At 49.8% G+C, this 26,763-nt stretch overlaps 1 protein-coding gene across 1 annotated transcript; it reads left to right on the top strand.

Annotated features, from left to right (window-relative positions):
- Positions 1-3,148: 3,148 nt before the first annotated feature.
- On the top strand, positions 3,149-26,763 carry CD34 (CD34 molecule). The gene is made up of 8 exons (XM_055319112.1): positions 3,149-3,305; positions 13,660-13,842; positions 14,505-14,776; positions 16,044-16,124; positions 23,613-23,763; positions 24,014-24,066; positions 24,383-24,547; positions 25,246-26,763. The coding sequence occupies exons 1-8, from the start codon at positions 3,227-3,229 to the stop codon at positions 25,429-25,431; spliced, it is 1,170 nt and encodes a 389-aa protein (XP_055175087.1). The 5' UTR covers positions 3,149-3,226; the 3' UTR covers positions 25,432-26,763.

Here is a 26,763-nt window from a genome sequence, read left to right on the forward strand (position 1 = left end):
TCAAAGAAGTTCCATTTAACATGAGATGAGGGTCTATTTTAAATTGATTGATATGATGTGTGTGTGTGTGTGTGTGTGTGTGTGTGTGTGTGTGTGTGCTGGGGCTGAGGTGGGGCAATGTTTCATGGTAAGGGTGGTCATTAACTAGAGGTCTAGTTAATGGGCCTGACAGTGCCTCTCACTCTGGATCTTTCTGTTGGACCCTCCACTATGTGCAGTGTAGTTACCATCCTCTTCTAGCACCAGCTTATGTCATGAAGGTGGGGGGGCAGAGACACCAAGGCGCAGCCAAGGAAGGTGAGAGCTTTGAAGAGACTGGAGAGTTTACCTCTGTCTGACTATGAGGTAACACTATGGGGCCCCAGGATGGATTTGTGGCCAGTGGCCAGACCAAACCCGAGGCTGTGGGTAGTTGGGGGAGCTTGTATGTGCTTGAAGTGGTAAGTCTCAATGACCCTGGAGAATAGGAAGCGTAGTCAGTTACCACCTAGTGTCAAAGTTGTGCTGCAGACTGGAGAACAGCTCTGGCTTCTTAGAGGAAGAGATGAGCTGGCCTCCCATCCCTCTACTCCTATTGTTTTCTCCCTGAAGTCTGCCATCCACTTTGCACCTAGCAAGTTGTCTTTCTAAACTAGGGCTTTTTCTTCTTCTTCTTTTTTTAAGATTATTTAATTATTCATGAGACACACACACACAGAGAGAGAGAGAGAGAGAGAGAGAGAGAGAAAGAGGCAGAGGGAGACGTAGGCTCCATACAGGAAGCCCTATGTGGGACTCGATCCCAGGACCCCACCTTGATCACGCCCTGAGCCAAAGGCAGACACTCAACCACTGAGCCGCCCAGGCGTCCCAGGGCTTCTTGAACTCAGTGTGCATAAGAATCATGGACGGTGCCTACCAAAAGTGCAGACTCCCGGACCTTAACCTTGATTCTGTGTAGACCACACTTTGAGAAGCTCTGCATCAAAGCTAGTCAAGAAATTCAAGTGCTAGAGACAAGTCCTTTCCTGCCTCCTGTGGTCCAGAGAGGGCAGACAAATGGCATTTGAAGTAACCAGAAGAATCTACTAAGAATGAAGGAAGAGTGGCTGCACCAGTTTGCATTCCCAAGTAGGGGAACATTAGAGAGGAAGACAAATCATGGGAGATTCCTGACTCTGGGAAACAAAGGGTGACATAAGTGGATGGGGGTGGGAGAATGGGGTGACTGGGTGATGTGCATTGAGGAAGGCACATGATGAGATGAGTACTGGGTGTATACTCTATGGTGGCAAATTGAATTTAAATAAAATTCAAAAAAATATTCTATCAAAAAAAAAAAAAAAGAATGAAGGAAGAGCCACATGGGCCAAATTGGTTTTCCAATCTAGCAAGGATTGTAGGCTCTTGTATTCTTCACAACGTCTCATTAGATGTGAAGCAGCCCCAGGTCCTGGAGCTGAGCAAATTGAGGGGGAAGTTGGGAGAGGGAGTGGGAAAGCAGCTAACCTCTTTTCTCTATTAACTGGGAGTCCCAAGGACAAAGGCCTGATTTTAAAATGTATTTTTCAGCCATTTCTGTCCCAGCTGCAGGCCTTTGAGATCATCATGTGGTCAGACCCGAATCACCATTTGCCCAAATCACCATTTGCGCTTTGAAACAGATTCATACCGTACCATTGTGTTCTATCCAATTTGCATCTTTAGCCTTTGGTTTGATTGTGTGATGAAAGGCATTGTTTCCTACTTAAAGCAAAGTTAGCCAACGAGTTCAGAATAGAGAGCTTTGGCTTTTGTATTTAGATCTCGATCCACTTCTGTACAAACCGAATAATCATAGATCAGAGAAGGACCGTAAAGATAAGTCTACTTTCATGATGCTGGGGAGGCTGCAGACAAGTAAATCAGGAAAGATCAGTGTGTGGGGGGGGTGCTGGTCTGACAATCCTTCTTCCCTAATTGGCTATGTGGTGCCCACATCATGGAGGAGAGTGGACTGGGTATTTGTGACACCCTGTGATTCCTTTCAGGACCTCAGAGCACGTTCCCAGACTGTGCCTTATCTTACTCCTCCCTGGTGCCATCATCTGCTCCTGCCAGCCCCTTCCTCCTCCAGCCTCTACCCACACCCCATCCAATCCAATCTGAGACTAGGCTGCCCGCCCAGCTCAGAGTTCGTGCAGCTCAGCAGACCAACATCTAGAACAACCCGTGAGAAATAGGTAGCTCCAGAGGCAGGGGCCAGTGGTAGAGGGTGTCAGGGTAGAGGCAGTCAGGCAGTAGAGGGTGGGGTGGTGGTGGGGCGGGAGTCCTATTCCTGATGAAGGAGCAAGATAAAGCCTGTGGAGTCACAGACCCAGAGCTGGAGAGGGGGAGCCTGGAGAAGGGCGGACCTCTGCACCAGGAGAGTCCTTCTCTTTATGGTGATGGTGATGGGCTAAAACTGTGTGGAAAATTAGGGACGGTCACAGGGAAAACCCCTCCAGATGAACACAAATAGGTCCTGCGGGGGGGGGGGGAGTGAAAAGAAAACCCACAAGGATGGTTTGGACGGGTAAAATGAATAATCACAGTCGTTTATGTGTCCTGCTCACTCTTTATGCTTCATTACCATGCAGCACAGTCTCTGGGGTGACTGTCATTAAATGCATCAGATTGGACGTGGGCTCAGTTTTTACCTGATTAGCAAAATGCTCACACTCGTATACTCGGGCCCTCGCAGTAGAGTCCTTCGGCAAGACTGTTCTGGGCTTACAGTTAAAAATAAAGAGAAACAAAAAGGAGAGAAGACGGGCGCCGAGAACTCATTGGAAACCTGCCCCTGCGCCCCCCGCCCCTCCCGACCCCCCCACCCCGACCCGGCGCCCGCCAGGCCGACACAAAGGGGTTAAGAGTGGGGTGGAAGTGGAGCCTGAAGGAGTAGACGGGGCCTCTATATAAGGTGCAGCGAGGCGTCGGGGCCGCACAGCCTCCTCCCCCCTCGGCCTCCAGGGCGGCGGCAACCCCGGCCCCCGCTCCCGTCCCCCGCCTGCGGGGCTGAGCCGAGCGCTCGCGGTGGCGGCGGCCAAGCGGAGGGGCCGGCCTTGCCAGGAACACGGAGGGAGGGGTGGGGAGAGACAGCCAGCTCGCCCACCCCGCTCCGGGCGGAGGGCGGAGGGCGGAGGGCGGCGGGCGGCGGGCGGCGGGCGGCGGCGCGTCCCGGGGCCGAGCGCGTGTGTCCGGAGCCGAGCCGAGCGGCGCGGGAAGGATGCTGGCGGGCAGGGGCGCGCGCGCGGGCGGCGGGCTGCCGCGGGGCTGGACCGCGCTCTGCCTGCTCAGTCTGCTGCGTGAGTACCGGCCGCGCGCCCGCGCGGGGGGCGGGGGGGCCCGGGCTGGGGAGCGGAGGTGGGGCGCGGAGCCCCGGGCTGGGGGCGCGGAGGTGGGGCGCACGGAGCCCCGGGCTGGGGGCACGGAGGTGGGGCGCGGAGCCCGGGCTGTGGGGGGCGCACGGAGCCCCGGCTGGGGGCGCGGAGGTGGGGCGCGCGGAGCCCCGGGCTGGGGGCGCGGAGGTGGGGCGCACGGAGCCCCGGGCTGGGGGCGCGGAGGTGGGGCGCGGAGCCCGGGCTGTGGGGGGCGCGCGGAGCCCCGGGCTGGGGGCGCGGAGGTGGAGCGCGGAGCCCCGGGCTGGGGGCGCGGAGGTGGGGCGCGGAGCCCGGGCTGTGGGGAGCGCACCGAGCCCCGGGCTGGGGGCGCGGAGGTGGAGCGCGGAGCCCCGGGCTGGGGGCGCGAAAGTGGAGCGCGGAGCCCGTGCTGGGGGCGCGGAGGTGGGGCGCGCGGAGCCCCGGGCTGGGGGGGTCGGGGGGCGCGGAGCCCCGGGCTGGGGGCGCGGAGGGCCGGGCCCCCACCCAAGCCCCACGCCCGCGGCGCTCCGGGCTCCGCGGGGACCCAGGGCCCTTGGAAGCGCGCCCCGCCCGCCGGGTCCCGCGCGGCACCTGGGCAGCGGTGGGGCGGACGGGCGCGGCGAGGCGGGCGACGCGGTGGCCGGCCAGGTGTCAGCGGGGCGGCGCGCCCTGGGCTCCCCGGAGGCCGGCCGGGCGCCGCGGTCCGGGGCGTCGCGCTGCGAGGGTGCCCGCGTCCGTCCGGGAGGCCGGAGGTGCGGAGCGCAGTTGGAGCCGCAGCCCGGAGCGGGGGATGGGGGGAGGGGGGAGACGCAGGAAAGTTTTGCGCCTGCGGGTTGATGCCCAAAGCCCAGGCCCGAGCGGCCGCTGGGGACGGCGCGCAGGCGACCCCGAGCCCCGGGACCCGAGCCCCGGGACCGGGCAAGCCCCAGGTGGACCTCGAAGGAGCGGGAGCCAACCTGCGGCGGGAGGCCCGGGAGTCAGGCTGAGTTAGTGACCAGGGGCGTGTGGAATGAACAACAGTCCCTGAAAACGAAAAAAAAAAAAAAATCCCTGCATTTAAGATCCGAAAGTTAAATTGACAACGCAGGGAAGGTGGCGGTCACCGGAGTTCGTCGTGCGCCCTGCCGCCCCCTCCCCTTCGCGAGCCCCCACCCTGGCAGCAGCTCAGACTCCTTATGTCCGGGGCTTTCTTCCCCCTCCCCCGTCCAAGTTCGAAAACTAGGGAGTTAGCAGCCTGGTGGCCCCTCTTCCACTCACCCCCGCTTGTTCTCACTTTGAAAAAGAAATAATAGACGCTCAGTAAGTATTTGTTCTTAATCGCTTTCACTTGGGAATAACATTCTCCTTCTCATCCCGTTTAGAAGGTTTCAAACTTTGTACATTGTTCCCCCTTTTGGTCGAGATTCTACTTCCAGCCCTCTAGAGCTCCCAATTCCCTACTCTTATTGCATCCTAAAGGCCACCCACCATGGCCCCATAGGGTGCCCTGGGCCTCCCTGCTAAGCCCGTTTGCCCTCCGTGTCCCCTGCTGTCCCCCTCTGGGCCCACGCAGGTGAAGAGAGACTCCTGGCTTGAGAAAGCTCTAAGTTAGGTTCTGGGTTGACCAGTTTGGCAGCCCCCAGACCTGCCCTCTGGGGCAGGGGAAAAACTGTCACCGAGATGCCAAGGCCCTAGACCAGGGAAGTCCCCTGGATGCTAGAGGCACCCTCATAACAAGGGTGAGTTGACACACAGCTGATCAGATGTTCCACTCTGCTTTGGCTACACAGCGTGTGATGACCTGGTCCCCGGCCGAGTGAGGCCCACCCTTTTTTTTTTTTTTTTTTGTAATTTCTTCAGCTGGCCAGTTTCAGTGTCGCCTTGGCCCATAGCAGGAGGTGGGGGGAAGCAGCTTAACTCCTGCAAAATCTGGGCCAGTTATGCTGAGAATTCTACTGTCTCAGCTTTGGGGGTGACAGCTCAGGCATGGCTCCCTATTCTCAATCTTGCTAGATCACTTGGGCCAGTCTGGAGCTTTCTGTCTTCCCTGAGAACTTTCTAGGGTTTGTTTATTTATTTATTTTTTAATACTGGGAGTCCTTTTCTGTCCTGGCATACATCGTGAGATAAATAAGTGAGTGATCGTATCTTGAAATGCTAATGGAAGGACATTGCAGGAAATCTGTGCTTTTTACTGCAAAATTTAGGACCCCTGGGGTTCTGTAGTTTTTGTGTCCTGTACACTGACAGAGAGCTTTGTTCTGGGGAGGTCTTTCTGTCCCCGTGAGAAGTTGGCAGAAGGATGGGCACAGCAGCCAGCCAGAAGTAGGCTCTTCTTGTGGCGGATGGGGCTGCCCTGGGTGGTGACCAGAGGCGGAGTGGGAACTGAGAGGCCACCAGGCAGGACTGCCATGCCACCAACTGGGAAGAGACACCTTTCAGGTTATTAGGAAACCCCATGTGGGTCAGGCTCAGGGTATGTGTTCCCTGTAAGCCCTCCGCGGCCTATCCTTCCTCTTGCCATAAGGACACCCCCCAGGCCCTCCTCCCTTCACATTCCTCTTCTTCCTTTGGGTCCTTCGTGCATGCTGACCCCACACCCATATCCTGTCTGGGGCTACATGTAAGAGGGGGAAAAAAGAAAAGGGAAAAGAATTTTATCAGATATTTTCCAGAGGAGAGAGGACTCCACCCTTTGAATCTCTGCCACATGCCGACTGAGGAGGAGCAGCCTTGGGGACCTCTGACGAATTCAGTGGTCCCCAGGGGTCCCCCGGAGTAGGGTCAGTCCAGCTGGCAGCACCTTTTACAAATGCAAGTTTTCTTCGGGCAGCATTCCTGTTTGATAAAACACGCCTGGGCATCTTTTTTCTTATCCCTCTGGCTCCACCTCCTGGGCCTCCTGGTTCACTTGTCCTCTCCTCTTTCCTTCTCTGAGTCTTTGTCTCTGAAAGCTCAGGGCAAAGAGTGCCAAACTGCAGCAGATAAACTCGGGCGCAGAGTCTTAGAAAAACAAATTAAAAAAAAAAAAGAAAAAAGAAAAGAAAAAGAAAAAGGAGGAACAAATAAAATTCCACCCTCTAGAGTCTCACTGCCTGATTTCCTTTAGACCCCGGGCCGGAGGGCCTGGGCTCACTTTCAGGGCCGGATGGTTACTCAGCTCCGCCGAGGGTGCCTGCCACCCTCTCTCCCGGACTTTGTCTGGTCTCACTAAATGACCCCGAGTGTGGAGAACTGAAAATGTGAAGGTATGGAAAAAGAACGAAAACACCAGCCTCTGAAAGAAAATGCTCAGAGTTGCCAGGACAGAATTTCCTATTTTTCTGGATTTTGACTTCTCTAATGAGAACATTCTCTTCCCTTCTCAGCTAAGAAATAGAAACACATTATCTACGATTTTTTTTTTGGTCCCCACGGCCCCTGAGTTTGCTGGGGAGAAAGATGCATGTGTCTTAGGGGATCCAGGTGCGCACAGATAGGGGTGGATGGAGGTATACGTCGTAGCACCTGCACTCCGGGGCCCGCCCGGAGACCAACCGCTTCCCTTTAGATGTAAAGAAAAAGGCTTCTCGGCTTAATTGGGAAATCTGCTTCTTTCCGATTTGGGGAGCGGGGGAAAGACTCCAAGAACCCACAACTGAGATGTTGTAGAGAGGCAGCATCTCTAGGTGGCCAGTTCTCCTTTGTGAAAGAAAATGCTTTTAACGCATCTCTGGGTGAAAAAAAAACAGGCCTTGGGTGTGCAGGGGCAGACAGGAAACTGAATTGCTGGGCACGAATGAAAATAAAGTGGAATGTTGCATTTGATGGGCCCAAGACACGCAGGCTGCGGGAATCCAGAGGCCAGAAGGAGGAGGGAGAGGGCAGGGGAGGTGCCGGGAACACCAGACAAACAGTGGTGCCCGAGGGTGGAACAGACCCCGCGAGGAGAAGCTCCTTACGGTGTGCACAGTGATGTCTGGTATTTCAAGCTTATGCCGTTGTCTCTTCCGGGCTGGGCTGTGTGATCTGGCTCCTAAAGCTTTGATACGCGCACCCCGGCCTGGTATTAGTGTGCTCCGAAATAGAGGACTGGGTGCTCGGCTGGCACACAGTGAAGCGGAAGGAGGACTGTAGCAGCCTGATCAGGGAGGCACAGAGCTCCAGAAGAGGAGTCAGTGGCCATGAGGACCACGAAGGAAGAGGGGACCAGGACAAATGCTGGGCCCCCAGAGAAAGCTCAGGAGTCTGGGGTTCCACAGTAGGTGGATGGGGGCCACGACAAGCTATTTGCCTAGTACAGGGAAGTCCCAGTCCGCTGGTGCCCTCAGGCCGCAGATGCTTGGTTGACCCTCACGTCTCAGCTTAGGTTCAGAGGCACCACAGGAAGGCAGCAGGCTGGTTCTTCGGTTCTGTGCTGGTCCAAGATGCCCAACCTCAGCCAGATGCGTAACAGGGACGCTTCCTGAGTGCTCCTGGAACGGATGGGTGGCTCACCCCTTCCCAGATGAGTTCAGCCAGTTTTTGAAGAGATAACCCTGTTATTTCGAGCTTTTCTTTGTATCGCAGCGAAGTCAGCTTTCTTGTATCTTCTCATCGTGAACTTTAACTTCTATCTGCGGTTTATCTGCAGTGACTTCTAATCGAATTCTATTCTTGGAACGACCACAGAATGAATCTGCTCTTTCTTCCCGACAATCCTTAGCGATCTGTCTGCCCCCCCCCCAGGTTATAAGCTCCTTGAGGACAGGGATTTATTTAAATTGTGATGACACACACACCAAACCTCAGGAAGGAACCTTCTCTGATTCTGTGCTCCCCCCCCTCGCCCCCAGCACTGAGCATGGTCCTTTCCACATCCCTGGTGCTTGTTTATGACCAATAAGAGTGAGTAAAGAAGTGAAATGAGTCTTGAAGAAAGTTATTTATTCTCCATCCCCAAATTCTTCTTTTCTGGATCAGAGGTTGGCAAACTTTACTGTCAAGAGCCACGTAGTAAATATTTTAGACTCTGGAAGCCATATGTTGCCTCCAATGCATATTCTACTCTGTTTTATTTTACAACACTTTAAGCATGGAAAAGCCCTTCTTAGCTCACTGGACATACAACAAACAGTCTGTGGGTGGGTTGGGTCCACCAGCTGTTTGCCAACCTCCGATCTAGATGAAATAACTCCAGGCCCTCAACCATGTGAGACTTGGTTTCTAGAATTCTCCTAACTCTGGTTATCTTCCCGTGGATGCTCCCTGATTTAATAAATTCCCTCTTAAATGTGAATGAGACCGCTCTATGGGGAGGAGGTTGGTGTGACCATGCCTGCCATGATCCCCGTTCAGTCTAAGTGCGTCTTCTGAGCTCAGAGGGTCATGCTTCGCGCCCTGGGTAAAATGAATGAGTCTAAGGGATGCTTCCGGCATAAGGAAATTTATAATGTAACTGAGGCGACAAGACTTATACTCAGGAAACAGCATATATGATTTTGTGCCAGATAAGTGGCGGAGAGACATGTCTGAAGGTCCCTGGGAAACAGAAAGAAAGGGGGCCCTCGACTAGAGATAACAGCTATTTCTTGAGTGTTTACCAGCCAGGCTAAGTGCTCTACACCCCTTAGCTCCTCTGTTCTTGAAAACAACCAGGGGGGTAGGGGCGGTTTTTATTCCCATTTCACAGGTAAAGTCTAGAGAGTTGAAGAAGCCTCCTCCTAAGCCCTGACAGTGAGAACACAGTCGAGAAGCCTTTATACAAGGTCTGACTCCAGAGCCCATGCTCTTGGAGCGGAGGATTCACTGTCTTCTCAGAAACACAGGCTGGGGGTTCCCAGCAGAAGGGCCAGCAGGCTGTGTCTTCCTGTTACTGTCTCTCCCTGGGCTGAGACACCCGAGAATTCCTCCCAGAAAGCCCTCCCGGGCCAGTTGCCAGAATCAGAACAGAATGGTGGAATGGGGCTGGCTGGCCAGGAGGTGGGACACCAGCAAAAAAAAAAAAAAAAAAAAAACAACTCCCACTAAACCTCAGGGGTCTCTAAAAAGCAAGACCAAGTATATAGTCTTCTAAAGCATGGGAATTTAGCTAGGGAATCGCTTCTCGGCCTTTTGGCTAAGATCAAGTGTGGAATTTAGCTAGTGAGCTAGCAGAACTTTCTGGATCTCTGAGGAGGTGTACATTCTCTTTCAAGATAAAAAGATTCTCCATTTTATTAATTGTAGTTGGAATCTCTGAAAAATGTGTTACATTATGCCCCTGCTTCCTTAGTGTGCCCCTCAGAAAAAGGACTACATTTTCATGACTCAGATGGATCGGGAAAATAATTTGGTTCTGGTACAACTCAGTGACTTTGTTAATGCTTACTAAGGTGTACGTATTTATTTACTCCTGCCGTGAATGATTCCAGACCGGTGTGGGTTTCAATCCTCGGGTCTGTTTTTCATTTATCTGTTTCTTCTTTTTTAAACTGTTGTTTCTCCTTGTTGTTTGCTTCTAAGAGTCTCTACTTTTTAGTTTTAGCGAGGCTATCAGATAACCATGCTTGTTAGAACTACGTGTAAAACAAAAATAATCAGCTCTGGATAAGTACTTATAAGTTAAGTGCATTACTCTCACTACGTGCGTTTCGTGACCCCTCTTCGGCCCCTTTGGCTTCTTAGCCTCATTTCGCCAACTTCTGATACCTCGTCTCCTCCCTCTGTCCCAAGTTCATGAGTTGAGATCAAGTAGGATATCTAGAGTCAAATCAGGTACTTAGGGAGGCACAGTTAATAAGGGTAGGATGGAAAGTGAACAGCATAAGATACCCTTTTGTTTGGTTTTTAATTGTCCTATAAATGCTCTGTTGGGTTGGGCCTAAAGGCTGTTTGTCTGGAAGGCTCCAGTCTAGAATGGAGTGGAGTGGAGGTTTCACCAATTGTCCCCTAGAATCTAACCACTAAGCTGCTCTTACTCCCTTCCGGAGTTGGGAGGACAGAAGCTTAGAGAAAGAAGGGTCAGCATTTGATGGTTGAACGCCATGGACGTGTGAGAAGATAGGATAAAGAGAGACCCGGGGTCAGTCTTGATTCGTGTAAATGTTATTCCTGCCAGATACAGTCTCTTCGCAGGAGCTCTAAAACGGAAGCCCTAGAAACTGTGACACCAAGGGCCCTTGTCCCTGCTAGTCCCTACGTGACAGCACCTGGATTGGATTGGCTTCCAGGGCCCTACCACCATGGTCCCCTGCTCTACTCCCACTCACCCATATCCTGCCCATCCCTTAGCCGTGCCTTTCTGCCCCTCCTCTTTGACCTGTTTCTCTAGGGTCTCAGGGGACATCCCTGCCCACTCCAGGCTCAGGGGTATGAATCTGAGGTTGAGGTTTCATTCCCTTCGCCAGTGGATCCTGCTACCTGTCCCTCGGTTTGGCCAGGTGGCAGGCGGAAGGAGGCTGTGGTGGCCGGGAGCCCAACCCTAGTGGATCGGTAGCTGGCCTGGGTCCAGGGTTGCTTCATTTATCTGGCACAGGCACCTCTGTCCTCAGGACTAGCAGCAGGTCTCTGCTCACATCTGGAAAAGTTCAAAACTGTTTGTCTGGGTGAAGGAGGCCCTGGGGGAGGGGGTTCAGAAGCATGACATCACCTCAGTCAAGGCCCCGCTTTCTTTGGAAAGAGAAAAGGGCTGGGCTAGCCTGAGCCAGATAGGATTCCCAGGAATTGATGTGTTGGAAGGAAGGAGAGGAAAGGGTGGGAAGGAAGGATGATGTCAAGGGGGAGTTCCAGTGGTGCCTTGGAATGGTACCAGGGGAGGATGATCCTTCAGTTCCATGTCCACATGTTCCCACCACCTGCCCCCTATGGTGAGTTCATACCTTAGAGGCAGTTGGCTAGGTGGATGCTATCTAAGGGCAGAGGAAGACTGCATCTGCTTCCCCATCTATTTTATTTTGGAAAAATAACACCCACCTAACCCATGTGTGAGCCCATTCCTTTCTCTCCAAAAGTGTCGGGGATGCATCCTGACCTTTAGCAGTTTAGACTCACTGACCCTCTTGTTCCCTCTACTCAAGTGTCGCTAAACCCCAAGGGGCCCCACTGCTTCCTGCCCCGCTTGAACTGTGGCCTCCCCTCTTGGCCAAAACCTTGAGAACCTGATTCAGGTTCTTATCTCTCAAATGGAGATGGTAATATCACCTCTTCCTCACCTGCACATAATATTAAGGTGTGATTATTGTCCTTTCCATTACTTTCAGTCTACTTGCAGCAGGTGGGGAGAGAGGCAGATATGGGAGAGGGAGACTTTTCTCCACTGTTAAGGGTGACATTCTTGGTCCCAGGTTAACTGCAATGAAACTAAAGCCCAACTTCCCTCTTGATGGTGAGGGAAAGAAGAGGTATCATTCTACATTGTTATTTTGCCTGGAAACCTCCAAAATATACAGGCCTAGATCTCAATCAGGAAAATTTAAAGACCAGCTTTCGGGTGGCCTGGGATCCCTAGGGGCCTTTCCTTGAGGGTGGTTCTGCTGGGTACTAACCTGTGGATGCCAAGTCCACTCATAACCTTTATGGGGCCCAAGCCAAGAGTAGAATGGAGGCCCTCTTTCTATATGTCTGCGTACTCCAAGGTTATCAATCAGGCCTATTAGCTTATAAATGAAATATCCTCGGGGCACCTGGGTGGCTCGATAGGTTAAGCATCTGCCTTTGGCCCAGGTCATGATCCCAGGGTCCTGGGATGGAGCCCCACATTGCAGGCGTGAGGGTGGGGGTCCCTGCTCAGCAGAGAGTCTAAGTCTCCCTCTCCCTCTGCCTCTCCCCACCAATTCTCTCTCTCTCTCTCTAATAAATAAAATATCCACTATCCTCTTGCCTTGAAAAATATACCTTCATGGCCTCCTGGAAAGCCAAGTTTGTTTTTGGGACCCTGTCAGTCTCAGAATTCAGAGCCACAGTGTGGCTGAGGAGGAGGAGATGGCCTTTGACCCCAGCCTGTCCCTCTTCTCTTCTTCCTTTTTTTTTTTCTTTTTTCCATCTTCTCTTCTTATCCCAACTCTGGCACACATTGTTGGGAAACTTGCATGCATGCAAGGGACACACCACCCACATGCTTAATGTGTAACTCTTCTCCTTGAGACAGCCACCTCTTGGCCACCCTGTCACCTTGGGGTGCATACCCTCGTGCTGCAGTTCACGCTCAGAAGGTTGGACTAGGAGGAAGGGCCCCATAAAGATCCTCAAGGGAGTAAAGAACCCTTCAGACAAAAAGTTCTAGGAGTTCTGGTCCCATTGTATGATCTAGAAGAGAGGGTATCTTTGCTGCCCCATGAACTCCTTATGATTTGGGGCAGGGCAGAGGAGAAGGGGGGAACAGATTATAAAACTCTAAAGCTCAGGATCCCACCAGGAAGCTTCTCCATCCTGGGTGTAAGGATGGCAGTGATTGGGACCCCGGGACTCATGGAAGGGCAAGGACCCTCAGGAAGATCTTCAGAGAATAATTAAATCCAGGAACATTATACTACATCGATTTAATATTTGTCCTTAATTCTCCCAACAATCCGTATAAGAAAAGACCCACACTTTTGAGATTGGTAAACTGAGGCACACACGGACACACACACATGCATTAAACTACATAGTTATGAGCAGAGCCAGAACTACACTATCTTCCCACTACATTTAATGAGAAACTAGGCCTTACGTTCTCTAGTTCACCCGCTGGATTCCTAGGTCAGAGCTTCTTGAAAGAAATCTTGGGATGGCTCACCGAGTTCCTCAAGAAGACAAGGAAGATGGGTTTGCAGGCCATGAGGGAAAGAACAAAGGGGGTTTAGGAATGGGGCAGCCTTGGACAGAGAGAAGATTTTTAAGGGGATAGTGTAGAGATGGCGTGACTCTAGTGATTATTCCAAGAGTATATTACTCCAGTGGATGGAAAGTGACAGAGAGGACGACACATTAAAAAGGAAAAAAGGCATTTCCTCTCCCGTATTTTAGATTCTGTGATATTTATTGAGATACAGTGTGATAGTTTGATATTTTAGTTAATACATTGCAAACATTGTCTTGCATTCTCATGTGGCTTTAGGTGGTTTGTTTGTTTGTTTTTTACAATTTTTCATTTGTAATGATCATGGTATGTGACGTGCATATAGCATTTATCCTCTTGTAATTCACTTAGTTGCTCACAACTTTTCCCTCCTGTAAATAGGACTATATGAGACATTTGATGCATACAAACTTTTCCTTCCTTATTTTCTTAGGGAAAATCCAGTCGTGAGAAATGAGTCACCTGTCCAGAAGGATAATCATGATGTCGTGAGGCTCCAGGATGATTTAAGTACTGACTTTTTCTCCTTGTTTCTCCTTGTAGCCTTTGGGTTCACAAACACGGAAACCATGACTACTCCTACCACAGTGCCAACCTCCACAGAAATAATGTCAACTGTTTCTGCAAATACATCCAAACAGGAAGCCATCACACTAACTCCTTCTGGAACTACCACCCTGTACTCTGTCTCCCAGGACAGCAATGGGACCACAGCAACCATCTCAGGTAAAGAGGGTTTGTCTCAGGCCCCAGAGGGATGCTGCCGTTGCTTGGGTAAAGCATTAGGATGTTTGCACACCACCCGCAGGGCTCCTTGCCCCCTCCGAGAGAAACGTACAAGCCCCATGAAATATGGTTTGTGCAGCATGCTTAGGGGACCCTGAAGTACGTTCCTGATAATTCCTCTCTAGTGACATCTTTCTCAGGCTAGCGCTTTGGCAGCTGATCCTGATCGGTAATTCTCCTTGTACCCTGCCCTCACGCTGACTTCAGATCAGTGATAAAATAAGGATCAGATGAGGACTCCCTAGAAATCTCTGATCTCTTCTAACTGAAAGAAAGTATGTACAGGTTCAGACTGGTTTTTGACTTCTTTAGGGTAGACCAGAATCCAGGTCTGTCAAAACCCTGAAAGCACTTCTAATGACATTCTCAATTATAGCGATGGTTCCCGCAGCTGGGCGGAAATGAGTTTGGTAAGGGTTAGGACGTGAAGTAACCCTAAACTCTCCCAGTTCCCTCTTCTGGTTTGAGACCCATGCCAATATCATTCTCTATAAGGTTTTAATTTAAAACAGTGAACTGAGATGCGTGCGTGTGTGTGTGTGTGTGTGTGTGTGTATTTATGCAAACGTGCTCATACACACTTGTGTTTTGGTCTATTTCAGAGACTACAGTCAATGTCACATCTACCTCTGAGATCACCCTAACGCCTGGGACCATGAACTCTTCTGTTCAGTCGCAGACCTCTTTAGCTATCACGGTATCTTTTACCCCAACCAACTTTTCAACTTCAAATGTGACCTTGGAGCCCAGCCTGCTACCTGGAAATGGCTCGGATCCCCCCTACAACAGCACCAGCCTTGTGACATCCCCCACGGAATATTATACATCACTTTCTCCTACCCCAAGTAGAAATGACACCCCAAGTACCATCAAGGTATGTGAATTGGGCCAGCAGTGACAGACTGCCCCATTGTTTCATATGTATGCAAACTCTCTCTTCCCTTCAACCTCTCCTCATCCCAACCAGTGAGATTTGGGTCATGTGATAATTAGCATGGAAAATATGCTGCTTAGGGGCTCCTGGGTGGCCCAGTCAGTTAAGCATCCGACTCTTGATTTCAGCTCTAGGTCATGATCCTAGGGTTGTGGGATCAAGCCCTGTGTCGGGCTCCGGGCTCAGTGAGGAGTCTGCTGGAGATTCTCTCTCTCCCTCTCCAAGTGCCCCTCCCCCTTCCCACATTTGCACTCTGTCTGTCTCTGTCTCAATAAATAAATAAATAAATAAATAAATAAATAGATAAATAAATAAATAATCTTAGGAAAAAAAGAAAAGAAAATATGCAGCTTAAATGTTGCTGGAAAGGACAGACAAGGAGTGGAGACAGGCAGCTGATGTGGGGTTATTGCACTTCTGGAGAGTGCCAAGTAAAGGAGGTCTGCTGTGGTTCTTGCTAGTACCTCTCCGTCTGGGCTTTCACCAGGCCACCATCTCCCTTTGGGCATATTTGAAAACCATCCTCCATTTAATGGGACGACTTTTCCAGAAATGTTTGAGACAGCCACCATTTCCTCTATAGAGAGGGTTTGGCAGTATGCCAGGCATAGAGGAGCCATGGAGAACTGGGCAGACCAGGGATAGTAAGCTCGGCCTTGGGGTCGGTGGCTGTCAACAGCTTTCAGCAAGAAGGGTAGAAAATATGAGGGCATGGAGCCCGGCGGAGGGCATGAGGAACCTGCCTGGTTTCTGTTTTCAAAGCAACCAGAATAGGAATCTGGAGAGTCCTAGGGGCCTGGAAGAAAAGGAGTGTCACCATTTCAGCCTGGCCACCCTATTACCTGTTTGCTTATAGGGTCTTCCTGCAAGTGTATAATCCGCTACAGGGAAAACAGCCCCAGTGGGACAAGTTCCTCCCCTCTTCCATTTCTGTACCATCCAAGCTCATGTTTACTAAGACTGCAAATAGCTACTTGCTGGCAAGCCTGGGCTAGTAACACAAGTTTTGATTATCTGATGGGGATGGGGATGAGATGGAGGAAGGGAGTAAAACCATTATATAGCTCTAGTCCTCCAACATTTTAAAATTTCCTTTTTTTCCTAAAACTTCTTAAGGAAGGACCTCACAGAAATGAAACTGGAAAAGAGGTGGGGGGAAAAATGAAGGGCAAAGATACTAGCTTATTTACTTTGTGTTTTAATACAGGGAGAAATCAAATGTTCCGGAGTCAAAGAAGTGAAATTGAACCAAGGTATCTGCCTAGAGCTAAATGAGACCTCCAGCTGTGTAAGTCAAACTCCCCTCCACCTCACCCCCATCCATCCTTTCCTCTTCCCTCTTCTCCCACAATCCTTAAGCCGTCTATAGGACTGGACCAGATGGTGGTGGTGGTGGGGAGACTTAGCTTGGTCAGGCACCTTCCTGCACTGAGCTTTGGGTTTAGGGAGTAAGAGGCCCCATCTGGTGGGCAAAGAAGGCAAAGACAATTTTATTAAATTTAGTTGTTAACTTTTCCCATTCTCCCTAGTACGTTTAATATGTACATTGCCAGATTTAAGTTTGCTTTTATGTCAAGAAAGTCCTTAGTGAAATATAAACTAGTAATCTACCAATTTGTTTATTATTATTGACACATAACTCTTTAATCCGCATAGAAAGAATGTCTTTGTGCCATAATGCTATATTTTCCATATAACCGTCATTCCTAACATTATTTATTGAGTGATCCCCTCCGTTGTTGATTGCAATGTTGTTTTTCAGCTTCTATTAAGTTTTTATACATCCCAGGACATATTCTTTAGAGGTATTTTGTTTGTTTGATGTCTTTTTTTCTTTTTTGCCTGTTTTAAGTTTTGCAAAATTATTATACTTTTTTATTATACTTTTACATTATAGTATTTTAAATATTAAAGGCAGGTCTTTGCTCACTAAACTATAAAAAATGTATTTTTCATCTTTTTTTTAAGAAAAATTTTAGAAATATCTTGTCAAAAAAATTTTTAAATGTAAAGTTTTTGTTGGAACTGCTGTAAATCCCTCTATTTTTCTGGTCTTCTCTTGTATCGTTCAGCATATTGTCTTTTCAGTTTTTAAAAACGAAAAGCTACAGTTTTTTCTCTGTAGGCTTTATGGACTTTTAAAGGTTGTTTATAATATAGATTTCCCATTAAATATTCTAATTGGTCATTGTTGGTATATTAGAAAGTTGAGTTGTGAAATTTATCTTGGGCTTAGCCATTTCCTTTAACTTGCTTGTTAATTCCTAGAGCTTTCTAGCTGATTTGTCTTTGTTTTTATGGCAAGCTATCAAGTTATCTACCCCAATGCCCTGTTTTCCTCTTCGTCTTTAGTAGTTAGACCTTGTTTCAGTTTCACGTCTTACTGCTTTGGTAAGACTATACAGCACAGTGTTAACTTTTAATGGTGATAGCAGACGTCCTTGCTTTGTTTCAGTAAATTTTCCTGACAGTTACAATTTCCTCAACAAAGAATGGAATGACAGGACTCTTCCTATTCACTTGTAGGGAAAAACATTTCCTTACAAGTTGGGAATCCATTTAAGGAACCCATATAGGCATAGATTGGAAAGGACCTGGGTAGACTGTTGTCTGTAGAAAGCGTTTGGTCATTTATATTTGTCCATTCCAAAAACCCTTTATCTAACCTGTGATTATCAGGGAGGTCGTTCTGACTCACGGATCTTTGAAAATTATACCTGAGGTCTGTTTAACCTAGGACTTCAAAAACAATGGGAATTGCAAAGGCGTAAGTCCACACAATGGAGTAACAGTGCAATTTGCAAAATGGCAAACCTGAACATGAATATGCAATGTACAAGTAATGCTCTGTGTTTCTGATGCTGATTATCAACTCTACTTAATTTTTTAAAAAGTGGCCAAACCCTTTGCTAATTATAGCTATTAAAAAAAAAGCGACTTTTTGTTTTGTTTTGCTCTTTAGTGATACCCTGGTTAAGCACTTGTTTTCCTGTGTATCACAACTGGTCTGTGCCAAAAATGCGGCTTCTTTGTACCACCGATTTAGAACTAATTGCAGAGCATTCTAAGTGTCTGTCCATTCGAGGTTCACAATTAACTAGGGTCATCGTACAAGACAAGTGCCAGAAACTTACTGCTACTCCAGAAATAACTCCTCTTGCTATGCTGTGGTTGCTTTTTCTCGGTGGCCTTTACTGTCGAATCCACGCATGCCACAGCTAAGAAGGTCTATACTGTCTCCTGAGATCTGGGGAGGATCTGTGAGTAGGGATGTGGAAAGATAGCAAGTCTTCCAGTATCCAAAGAAGGCTGCTTCGCTCTTGACCTATGGTAGCACCAGGTCCTGCTACCGTTTCCCTGGCCCCTCTGCCACTCTCAGTCCCCCTTTCTTCCTGAGGACTCCTCTGCCCCAGCCTCCAATCAGCAGTGCCTCCCCCAAGCTCCCCAAGGTAACGTTTCCCCAGTCCTTGCTCAGAATCTTTAGCCAAAGCTCCCGATGGTGTTTCGGATTCCTTTACCCAGAGTCCTCACGCACGCTTGTCTGATAACCAGTCTGTTCCAAGGGCTGTGAGTGGCGGGGTGCCTGCTTACTTGCCTTAGGTTGCGTTGGTACTTGTGGTGTCAGAGGGTTCTGGTTCTAACTGTGGGACTGGCTCTAACCGTGGGACTGGTTCTAACTGTGGGAAACTCAAGCCCTACTCACAGCCTAAAGAGAAGCATGAAGGATTTGAAATCCCCTAACATCAAGTCCTTGAGTACTTGTGTAATGTTGGCATGTTCCTGCCTTCAGTACATTCCCATAACGGAAATATGCGTGCATGTTCCCAGCTATTCAGACACTCACACTGCCCTGGGACCTACTGAGTATCCAACCTGTTAGCTCTCATTATGTGGATCGTATAGGCCTATCTTCTGTACATGCGTCTACAAACATTTATTTCTCAACTACTCTCCTTTTGCTCTCCATCCTTCACCTCTAGGCAGAAATCACTTCCATCAGCCAGTGGGAGGGAAGGCAACCCCACCCTCTTCTCAAGCACCTGCTACCCCATCTTAGAGTCCTCATTAGCAGGACCTGTCACTCTGAGTCTGACTTTCACTCTCCCTGTCACAACATTGGGTAATCTAGTTTTTGTGGTTATGGTTTCCCAAGTAGTTTCCAAAATACAAGATTATTTTTTCTTACTTTATTTTCTTATGCTATGCTTGTTTATCCAGGGAAATCCACCAAGACACTTTTTAATGGTGGTAAAATACACACAACATAGAATGTACTACCTTAACCATTCATAAGTCCATGTGCAGTTCAGTGCCATTAAGAACATTCGCATTGTTGTGCAATCTCCAGAACTCTTCGTTGTCCAGGACTGAAACCCTACACACATTAAGCCACTTCCCATTCCCCCCCCCCAACCTCCTAGCCCCTGGCAACCACTAATCTACTTTCTGTCTCTATGAATTTGGCTACTCCAGGGACCTCAGGAGTAGAATCATACAGTGGTTATCTTTTTGTGACTGGCTTATATCACATAGCATCATGTCCTCAGGGTTCATCCATGTTGTGGCTAGTGTCAGAATTTCCTTCCTTTGTAAGGCTGAATAATATTCCACCGACCTTTTGTTTATCCCTTTATCCACCAATGAACACTTGGGTTGCTTCCACCTTTTGCTATGGTGAATATGCTGTTATGAACGTGGCTGTCCAAATACCTCTTTAACACTCTGATTTTGTTTCTTTTGGGTATATACCCAGAAGTAGAATTGCTCAGTTAGATGGTAAATCTATTTTTCTATCTTTGACCACTCGCCATACTGTTTTCCCTAGCAGCTGCACTATTTTGCATTCCCACCAGCAGAGCACAAGGGTTCCGATATGTCCACATCCTCACCAACATTTGTTAGGTCCTGTGTGTGTGTGTGCATGTTTTTGTTTGTTTGTTTTTTTATAGCAATCATCCTAATGGGCATGAGTGGTATCTCATGGTGATTTGACTGACATTTCTTGATGATTGGTGATATTGAACATCTCTTTATGTGCTTATTGGCCATTTGCATATCCTCTTTGGAGAAACCTCTGTACAAGCCCATTGCCCGCTAATTTGTTTTTTAGAACTACCTTTCTTGGGAGCCACATGTGTTTATATGCAGAGGTTGTATTTACTCAGCTAGCTCACATCACCCTTGTTCTGTCACATTGACTTCATCTAAGGCAGGCCGCTTCCAACCTCCAGATCATATCCACCAGCCCACGCCTTCCTTGCCCTCTGCCCAAACACTAAAGGTCCGTTTCCATGCAGAAAAAAAAAAAATAACTTACAGATGGAGGATAGATGAAGACAGTGTGTCTCCTGGAGAGAGCCTGAGGTCTGGAGCAGCCTAACTCCTTGCCCACTTATTGTGTCACTTGTAGCGGGCCCTTCACTCCAGTCTATAAATGGAAACAAGGTTTTTACCTGCAGTGTCAAACTCACACCAAAATAGGTAAAATGAGAGAGAGAGAGAGAGAGAGAGAGAGAGAGAGATTGAGAACTGATCCTAAAAATCGCAAAACTGGGAAAAGTCCTACGGGTCATTTAGAAAAATACCTGTCCCTCCCTACCCCCCGCTCCAATGCTCAACATCTTCTTTAACATGTTAAGAGTCTTTGCAAAGTTTGAGGACGCTACCCAAGGAAGGTTAGATGGTTTTATTATAGTAGGTATTATTTTTGCAAAGGAACATGAGTGAACAGATGTGGCTAGGGGCTCACAAATCTGAACCTCATGAGCAAAATGGCAAAGGCTGTGGCTTCCTCCTGCCCACTCTCCCATGATATCTGCCCACAGCCTCTCTTGGGGGAGGATGTTTATTTCAAGCATCCGGAGAAGCATTGTGCTTTGTTCAGGATCCACCTGCTACTATCCAGTTCCAAACACAATTCACTGATGCTGTTGGACTCCAAAGTGGGAGGCTGGCCGCTGTTATTCCCTTGAATTTAGTCCAAGAAACTAAGCAAAGGGTGGAGGGACCCCACTGGAGGCCAAACCAGTTGGGATGTTAAGTTGAACAACAATTCGCTGAGTTCTTTTGTCTGTTCGGTGCTAGGCTCAGCGTGGTCTGGGTTCAAAATTATGAAACGTACACCCACTGCCCCCATTAGGGAGTCTTATAGTCTAGCCAGGGAGAAATGACTATGACAGGAAGGCAGACTATGGTCACATCTGAAGCGTGGATCCTAGGGGATATGGCAAAGAGGTATTGCCGTTATGAATAGTAACAGTACTAGCTGCCATTTGTCCAGTGCCCATTAGGTTCCGCCCACGCTCCTGGGCGCTCTTCATGCAACATCTCCTCAGTCACAGCTCAGTCTTCAGCAGAGGAACCTCACACTCAGACTAGTTGCATGACTTGCAAAGAACCTAGAAAATATAGCAGAGGCAAGGTTGAAGCCAGGCTATGGAAGATAGGACCAGCTTCATGGAGGAGGTGGGATTAGAGTGGAGTCTTGAAGGATGGGGAATCCAAGGGAGAAGGTGGTGGTCTTCCTTCTTCTTATAGCCAGGGTTGTGAAGGTCGCAGGCTCTCACGCACTTGGGCTTCCCATGGTGGGACATCCCCCCACCCACCCATGTGAAGGCCTTTCCCCACCAGCTTCTCCTGCACACATTCTCCCCGTTCTTCGACGCCTACCATGACATGTTTCCACTAACGCCCAACCTGATGTGTGCTCCCCCTCCTTTGAATGTCCATAGCACTTTAGTAGTACCTTCCTCATCATACTTAACATGGAAGGAGCTCTGTCACCCATCCCTTTGTGCCTCAGTTTCTTCATCTGTCAAATGGGGAGAATAATAACACCCATCTCAAAGGGTTATGCAAAGCCTAAATAAGTCAATAGGCGTAAGGCACTAAAACAGTGCCGGACACATAGTAAGCATCATTTATTTTCATGGCCACGTATGCAGACTGAGAGCTGTGACCATGTGGCGTTCACAGCTACCCCCACTCCCACCCCACCCCACACGTGATACACGTGCAGAGATTTTCACTCGGCATCTTCCAGTCGGAGTTTCATAAATGTCGGAAGAGGTGACCAGGGTTGAGGTGCAGCTTCTTAAGACTCTGTAGTTTGAGGAAGGTGCCATTTTGTGTGGCTTGTTTAGATTGTGCAGGAGCCCTGTCCCTCTACCTCTCTCCAGAAGACATATTTCAACCAGAGACCTCCAGAAGCCCAGAGTTGTCCAGGCAGGGACTCCCCTCCTCCTCATCCAGAAGGCATGGTGTTTGGGAGGGTGTGGTGCTCACGGGGAAGCAACATAAGGTTCCCCAAAGAGAAAGGGGCCTAGGGAAGAAGGAGCTACTGGCCATATCCCGAGGTGTCCAGACTGCCCCCAGCAAACGCTGTTTATAAGAGCTTGATTTTTCCAGAAACAAAGCCTCTCTCCACGTACTTCCTTCGAGACCTTTCTCTGAGGGGTGAAGCAGCAGTGGCCTGAGAATTCATTTTTCTGTGACCTTGGCTCTTGAGGGCCTTCTGAGGCTACCTCTGGACTCCTCTGTCTGTGACCTAGAGGTTAGCTAGCCCTGCTCTTTTGGCCTCACCCGAGCCCGGTGAGTTCCTACTCAGCTCCCTTAAATTCCAGCCGAGAGAAGAAAGCTGGGGCCTCAGGCCAATCCTGACTTTGCTCCTTGTGTGGGAGCAAAGGATCCTGGGTTTTCCTGCCTCAGGCCACAGCAGTAGGAAAATACCCAGGCTGCTTTCCAGGCTGGGAGGGCCCCAAGTAGCGGTGCCGCCCCACAAACAGGAAGCCATCTCCTCCACGGAGGCTCAGTTCGGATGCCCCCCACACGCCCCAGCAGTTTCCCCCCCCAAACAGGAAAGTTGTCGGAGCTGTTCAGGCATTTCCTCCTCACCATCTGCCATCCGGACAGAGGAGAGAGTCTTGGTTTCGGTTCCTTTCCTGTGCAGGGGTGGGGGCGCTCTGATTGGAAGCTGCTGGAACACATCCTGGGACTCATGAGAACAGGCTGTGGAAGGCCACAGCCGGTGTGTCCAGTTCCTCCCGGGCCCGGGACTCAACTGTCCAAGAATCATGAGAATTTCCCTCTCGGGGAGGCTGAGTTCCCGAGTCCTAGAGACCACCAGCAACCCGGAGCAATCTGTGAACCCCACGTAAAACTGGGTCCCATGCCGTTCATGAGAAAAAGGGGACGGGAGAAAGACCCCATTTCAGCTGGAGCTGGGCTCTTCGGGAGCCCCCCTGGAGGCTAAGAGGGAAGGGCCCTCGGATGCCCGAGTCCATAGCCATAGATTTGTGCTCTACGCCTCACTTCCCTTGGCTTTTCCTCCAACATTTGGGGCTATTGTAACCTTGAAACAAAGGATTTTCCCTTCATCGGCGACACATTATTAATATTTTCCGTGATTGGCAATTTCTTTTGAGTTTAATTTGAAATAACATATGCGTGCCCGGGCAGTCCTTCAATGAGATCATATGTCTTGAATCTGTTCTCTGACACCTTACAGTGCCACCCATGACACTGATACATATACGTTTTGGTACTGGGACATTTTTGAGTTTTTTTTTTTTTTTCTTATTGTGTTTTTGCATATATATAGGTCACAGGATTTTCCCCCCAGTTAAAATTTTAGGGAAAAAAGAAAAAGTCCTTCTTGTTTAGAGAGTAATGGTGTGACTTGAATCAGGATCGGTGCCTGACACTCTGGATGCCGTTCTGGGTGCGTTAGTAATTTCATATTTCATCTCCCGCTCGCCATTTCTCTCTGTCTGCCCAGGAGGACTTTAAGAAGGATAACGAATTAAAACTGACCCAAGTCCTGTGTGAGAAGGAGCCAGCTGAGGCTGGGGCCGGGGTGTGCTCCCTGCTTCTGGCCCAGTCTGAGGTGAGGCCTCACTGCCTGCTGCTGGTCTTGGCCAACAAAACAGGTAAGGGGTGCATCTGCTTTGGGCTCTGGGGAGCGAGCAGGGCTGAGCTTAGAGGATCCTAAGAAATCTAGTAACTGGGCTGAAAAGAGCCCTCAGGTGCTAGGGGACAAGAGCCAGGCTGACTTTGGGAGAAGCTCTCCTGAGAGGGCCCACCCTGGCCATCAGAGCATCATCTAGAACATCACAGGGGGGCACAGCAGGATGATCTCTTCCTGATTCTAGATTCAACAGTCCCTGTTTCTAATTCTAGAACTTTTCAGTAAACTCCAACTTCTGAGAAAGCACCAGTCTGACCTGAAAAAGGTAAGTTCTCTAAGATGATGGGAAGTCTCAGAGGGAATATGCGTCAGGGGAATTCACTCGAGGAGGGGAGAAAGTAATTCTTTTTTCTTGACCTCTTTCCTGTCTCTCCATCCTTCTCCAACAATCTTTGCCTTTCTGTGCTTGAAACAAAATTTTATGGTGCAGCTTGTTTAAGGGATGGCAGTCTGAAATCCCATTTCGAAAAAATCCCTGGGGTCAAAGTCTTCTTGTGTGCACCCCCTGTTGGGCCTGGAATGGGCTGCAGAATTCCCATCCCACAAGTGACTGTCTGTCTTTTCTGTGTCTTCCCTTCAAGCTGGGAATCCGAGACTTCACTGAACAAGATGTTGGGAGCCACCAGAGCTATTCCCGCAAGACCCTAATTGCACTGGTCACCTCAGGGATCCTGCTGGCTGTCTTGGGCACCACTGGTTACTTCCTGATGAACCGCCGCAGTTGGAGCCCTACAGGAGAAAGGCTGGTCAGTTTGGGGGTCCAAAGCAAAGAAATTGAGGAAGATAGGGGTCTTCTGGGGAGGTCCCTAAATGTCATGAGGAGGGAGGAGAAATACCAGAAAAGGTGCTTCTGTGCCCTTACCCGTTGACGTGCATACACGCACATTACCATGTCCATGGACAAGTCTGAATAACGCGTAGCAGATTAGGAAGGGGGCACTGACTGGGGTCAGGCCACCTGCTCACTGTGGCAGTGGATGGCTCATGTCATCTATTTATGATCTTGCCTGGGATAGTTTGGCTGGGTACAACCAGAACAGGCTGCTAAATCAGCCACACTTATCCGCAAGTATATTAAGTGCCCATGGGTGCCACCCAGCTCTGAAGAAGGGGGCATACGGAAGGAGAACCTCCTCTTCAAGTGTTCTGGATGAGGGAGGACAAGACTGGGGTTTGACTCCTGGCGTGGCCTGGTACATACTCTGGGGAGGTCATCCCATGCTGGGGATTGCCTGGTTTCTGGTGGGAACTGGTTATTAAGTCGCGGTGGCACCATGTGGTGCCTCTCCTCTGTCCTTTCTCCTTTAGGAGCTGGAACCCTGATCGCTCTTCAGGAAGAAAGGAGTCTGCACATGCAGCTGCAACCCCCACTCTCTCCCCCACCCCCCCACTGCCTCAATCCCCTGCTTACCAGATAATGCTCCTTTATTTATACACTGTCTAGGGCGAAGACCCTTATTACACGGAGAACGGTGGAGGCCAGGGCTATAGCTCAGGCCCTGGGGCCTCCCCTGAGGCTCAGGGAAAGGCCAGTGTGAACCGAGGGGCTCAGGAGAACGGGACCGGCCAGGCCACGTCCAGAAACGGCCATTCAGCAAGACAACACATGGTGGCTGACACAGAATTGTGACTCTGGGGGGGAGTAAGGCTGGGCAGGGTCTGGGGAAGGGGCCCCTCCCAGCACCTGACCACATGCTGCCTCTGTGCTGGAGCTGCCACCACTAACATTCTAGCCTTTCCTGCTGCACACACCCTCCAAGGCCGTTCCTGGGGCCCTGCACTGCACCAGGCCGAGGGGTTCTCTCCATCCTGGGGCCCGGGAGGTAGCCCCTACCTTTTATACGTTCATCTCACTAAGCCTAGAGTCTGGTCTCTCCTTTGAGTAAAGACATGAGGGAGACATGCCAAAGTACAGAGAAGCTACCAGAGTTGGGGGGGTGGGGGGTGATGATCTCACATCATTCACGTGTGGGCTTCTTCCCTCTTCCTCCTCTCTGCCTTATTAAAAGAACTTCCAGGGGGAAGCATGGCCTTTTCTGGGCTACAATGTCCTCCTGGGAGGCTTTGTCTTTTCCTGTGTCTTCCTCATGTCTGTCTCCTCTACTTTAGGGAAACCAAAGCAACTCAGTGCACCTGCTCCTTTGTAATGCTATAGCCAGCAAGACTTGTTGTCTTAAACCGTCTCCCTTGTGCTCACACCAGCTCACTGTGGATTACAGGCACCGGCTTCCCTCATGCTCTCCGGGCTCCCTGAGCTCCACACCTTCTCCCTGCACCTCTGTGTACAGAAGCCTGCACTGTTCTCTGGCTGAGCCTGGAACGAGACTCCAAGTTTTGAACAATGTCTTGTGTCTATGTTTGGGAGACAGCATAGGGATGCGTGGACACATGCGTCCCTATCTTTTGGGACAAATGAGGGAGAGGGGATGGCTCAGTCCTTGTCTCTCTGGGACTCACAGAGTCTCATCTTGGGCCCCCGTTTCTCCTTGTGAGTCTCAGTGAACGGGACCAAGGGACCAGATCTTGGAGCCAAGCCTCTTGACCCGTGCACCTCTGAAGAAGCCCCTCGCTCGGAAGCTAGGTCCTGGCCTTGCCTTCTGATCCTGATGGCTTCCTCCTTCCTCCCCCTGACTCCTGGGTGAGCTGTGGACTCAGACTCCCAGCAGACTCCTTTCTGTCTCAGCCTCCCGACCCCAACCCCCTCACTGTTCTGTACCCCCATATAGTCAGGGCCCCCGACATCTCCAGAGGACCTACATCACAAGCCACCTCCTCTGTAGGTGGCCCAAGGTTCTCATTTATATTTTTAGGTATTTTTTTTTCCAGAGGGGTGAGCAGAGATCTTGGTTTCAATGACAGTTGGAAATAGAACTTTCCAGAGATAGGAAGACTGGGTGGATTTTATTTCTGAATACAAAAATGGTGTGTGTAAATACTGTAATTAAAGTGATACCGAGACACA

Source organism: Nyctereutes procyonoides, unplaced genomic scaffold, assembly GCF_905146905.1.
Source record: "Nyctereutes procyonoides isolate TBG_1078 unplaced genomic scaffold, NYPRO_anot_genome, whole genome shotgun sequence".
NCBI lineage: Eukaryota > Metazoa > Chordata > Mammalia > Carnivora > Canidae > Nyctereutes > Nyctereutes procyonoides.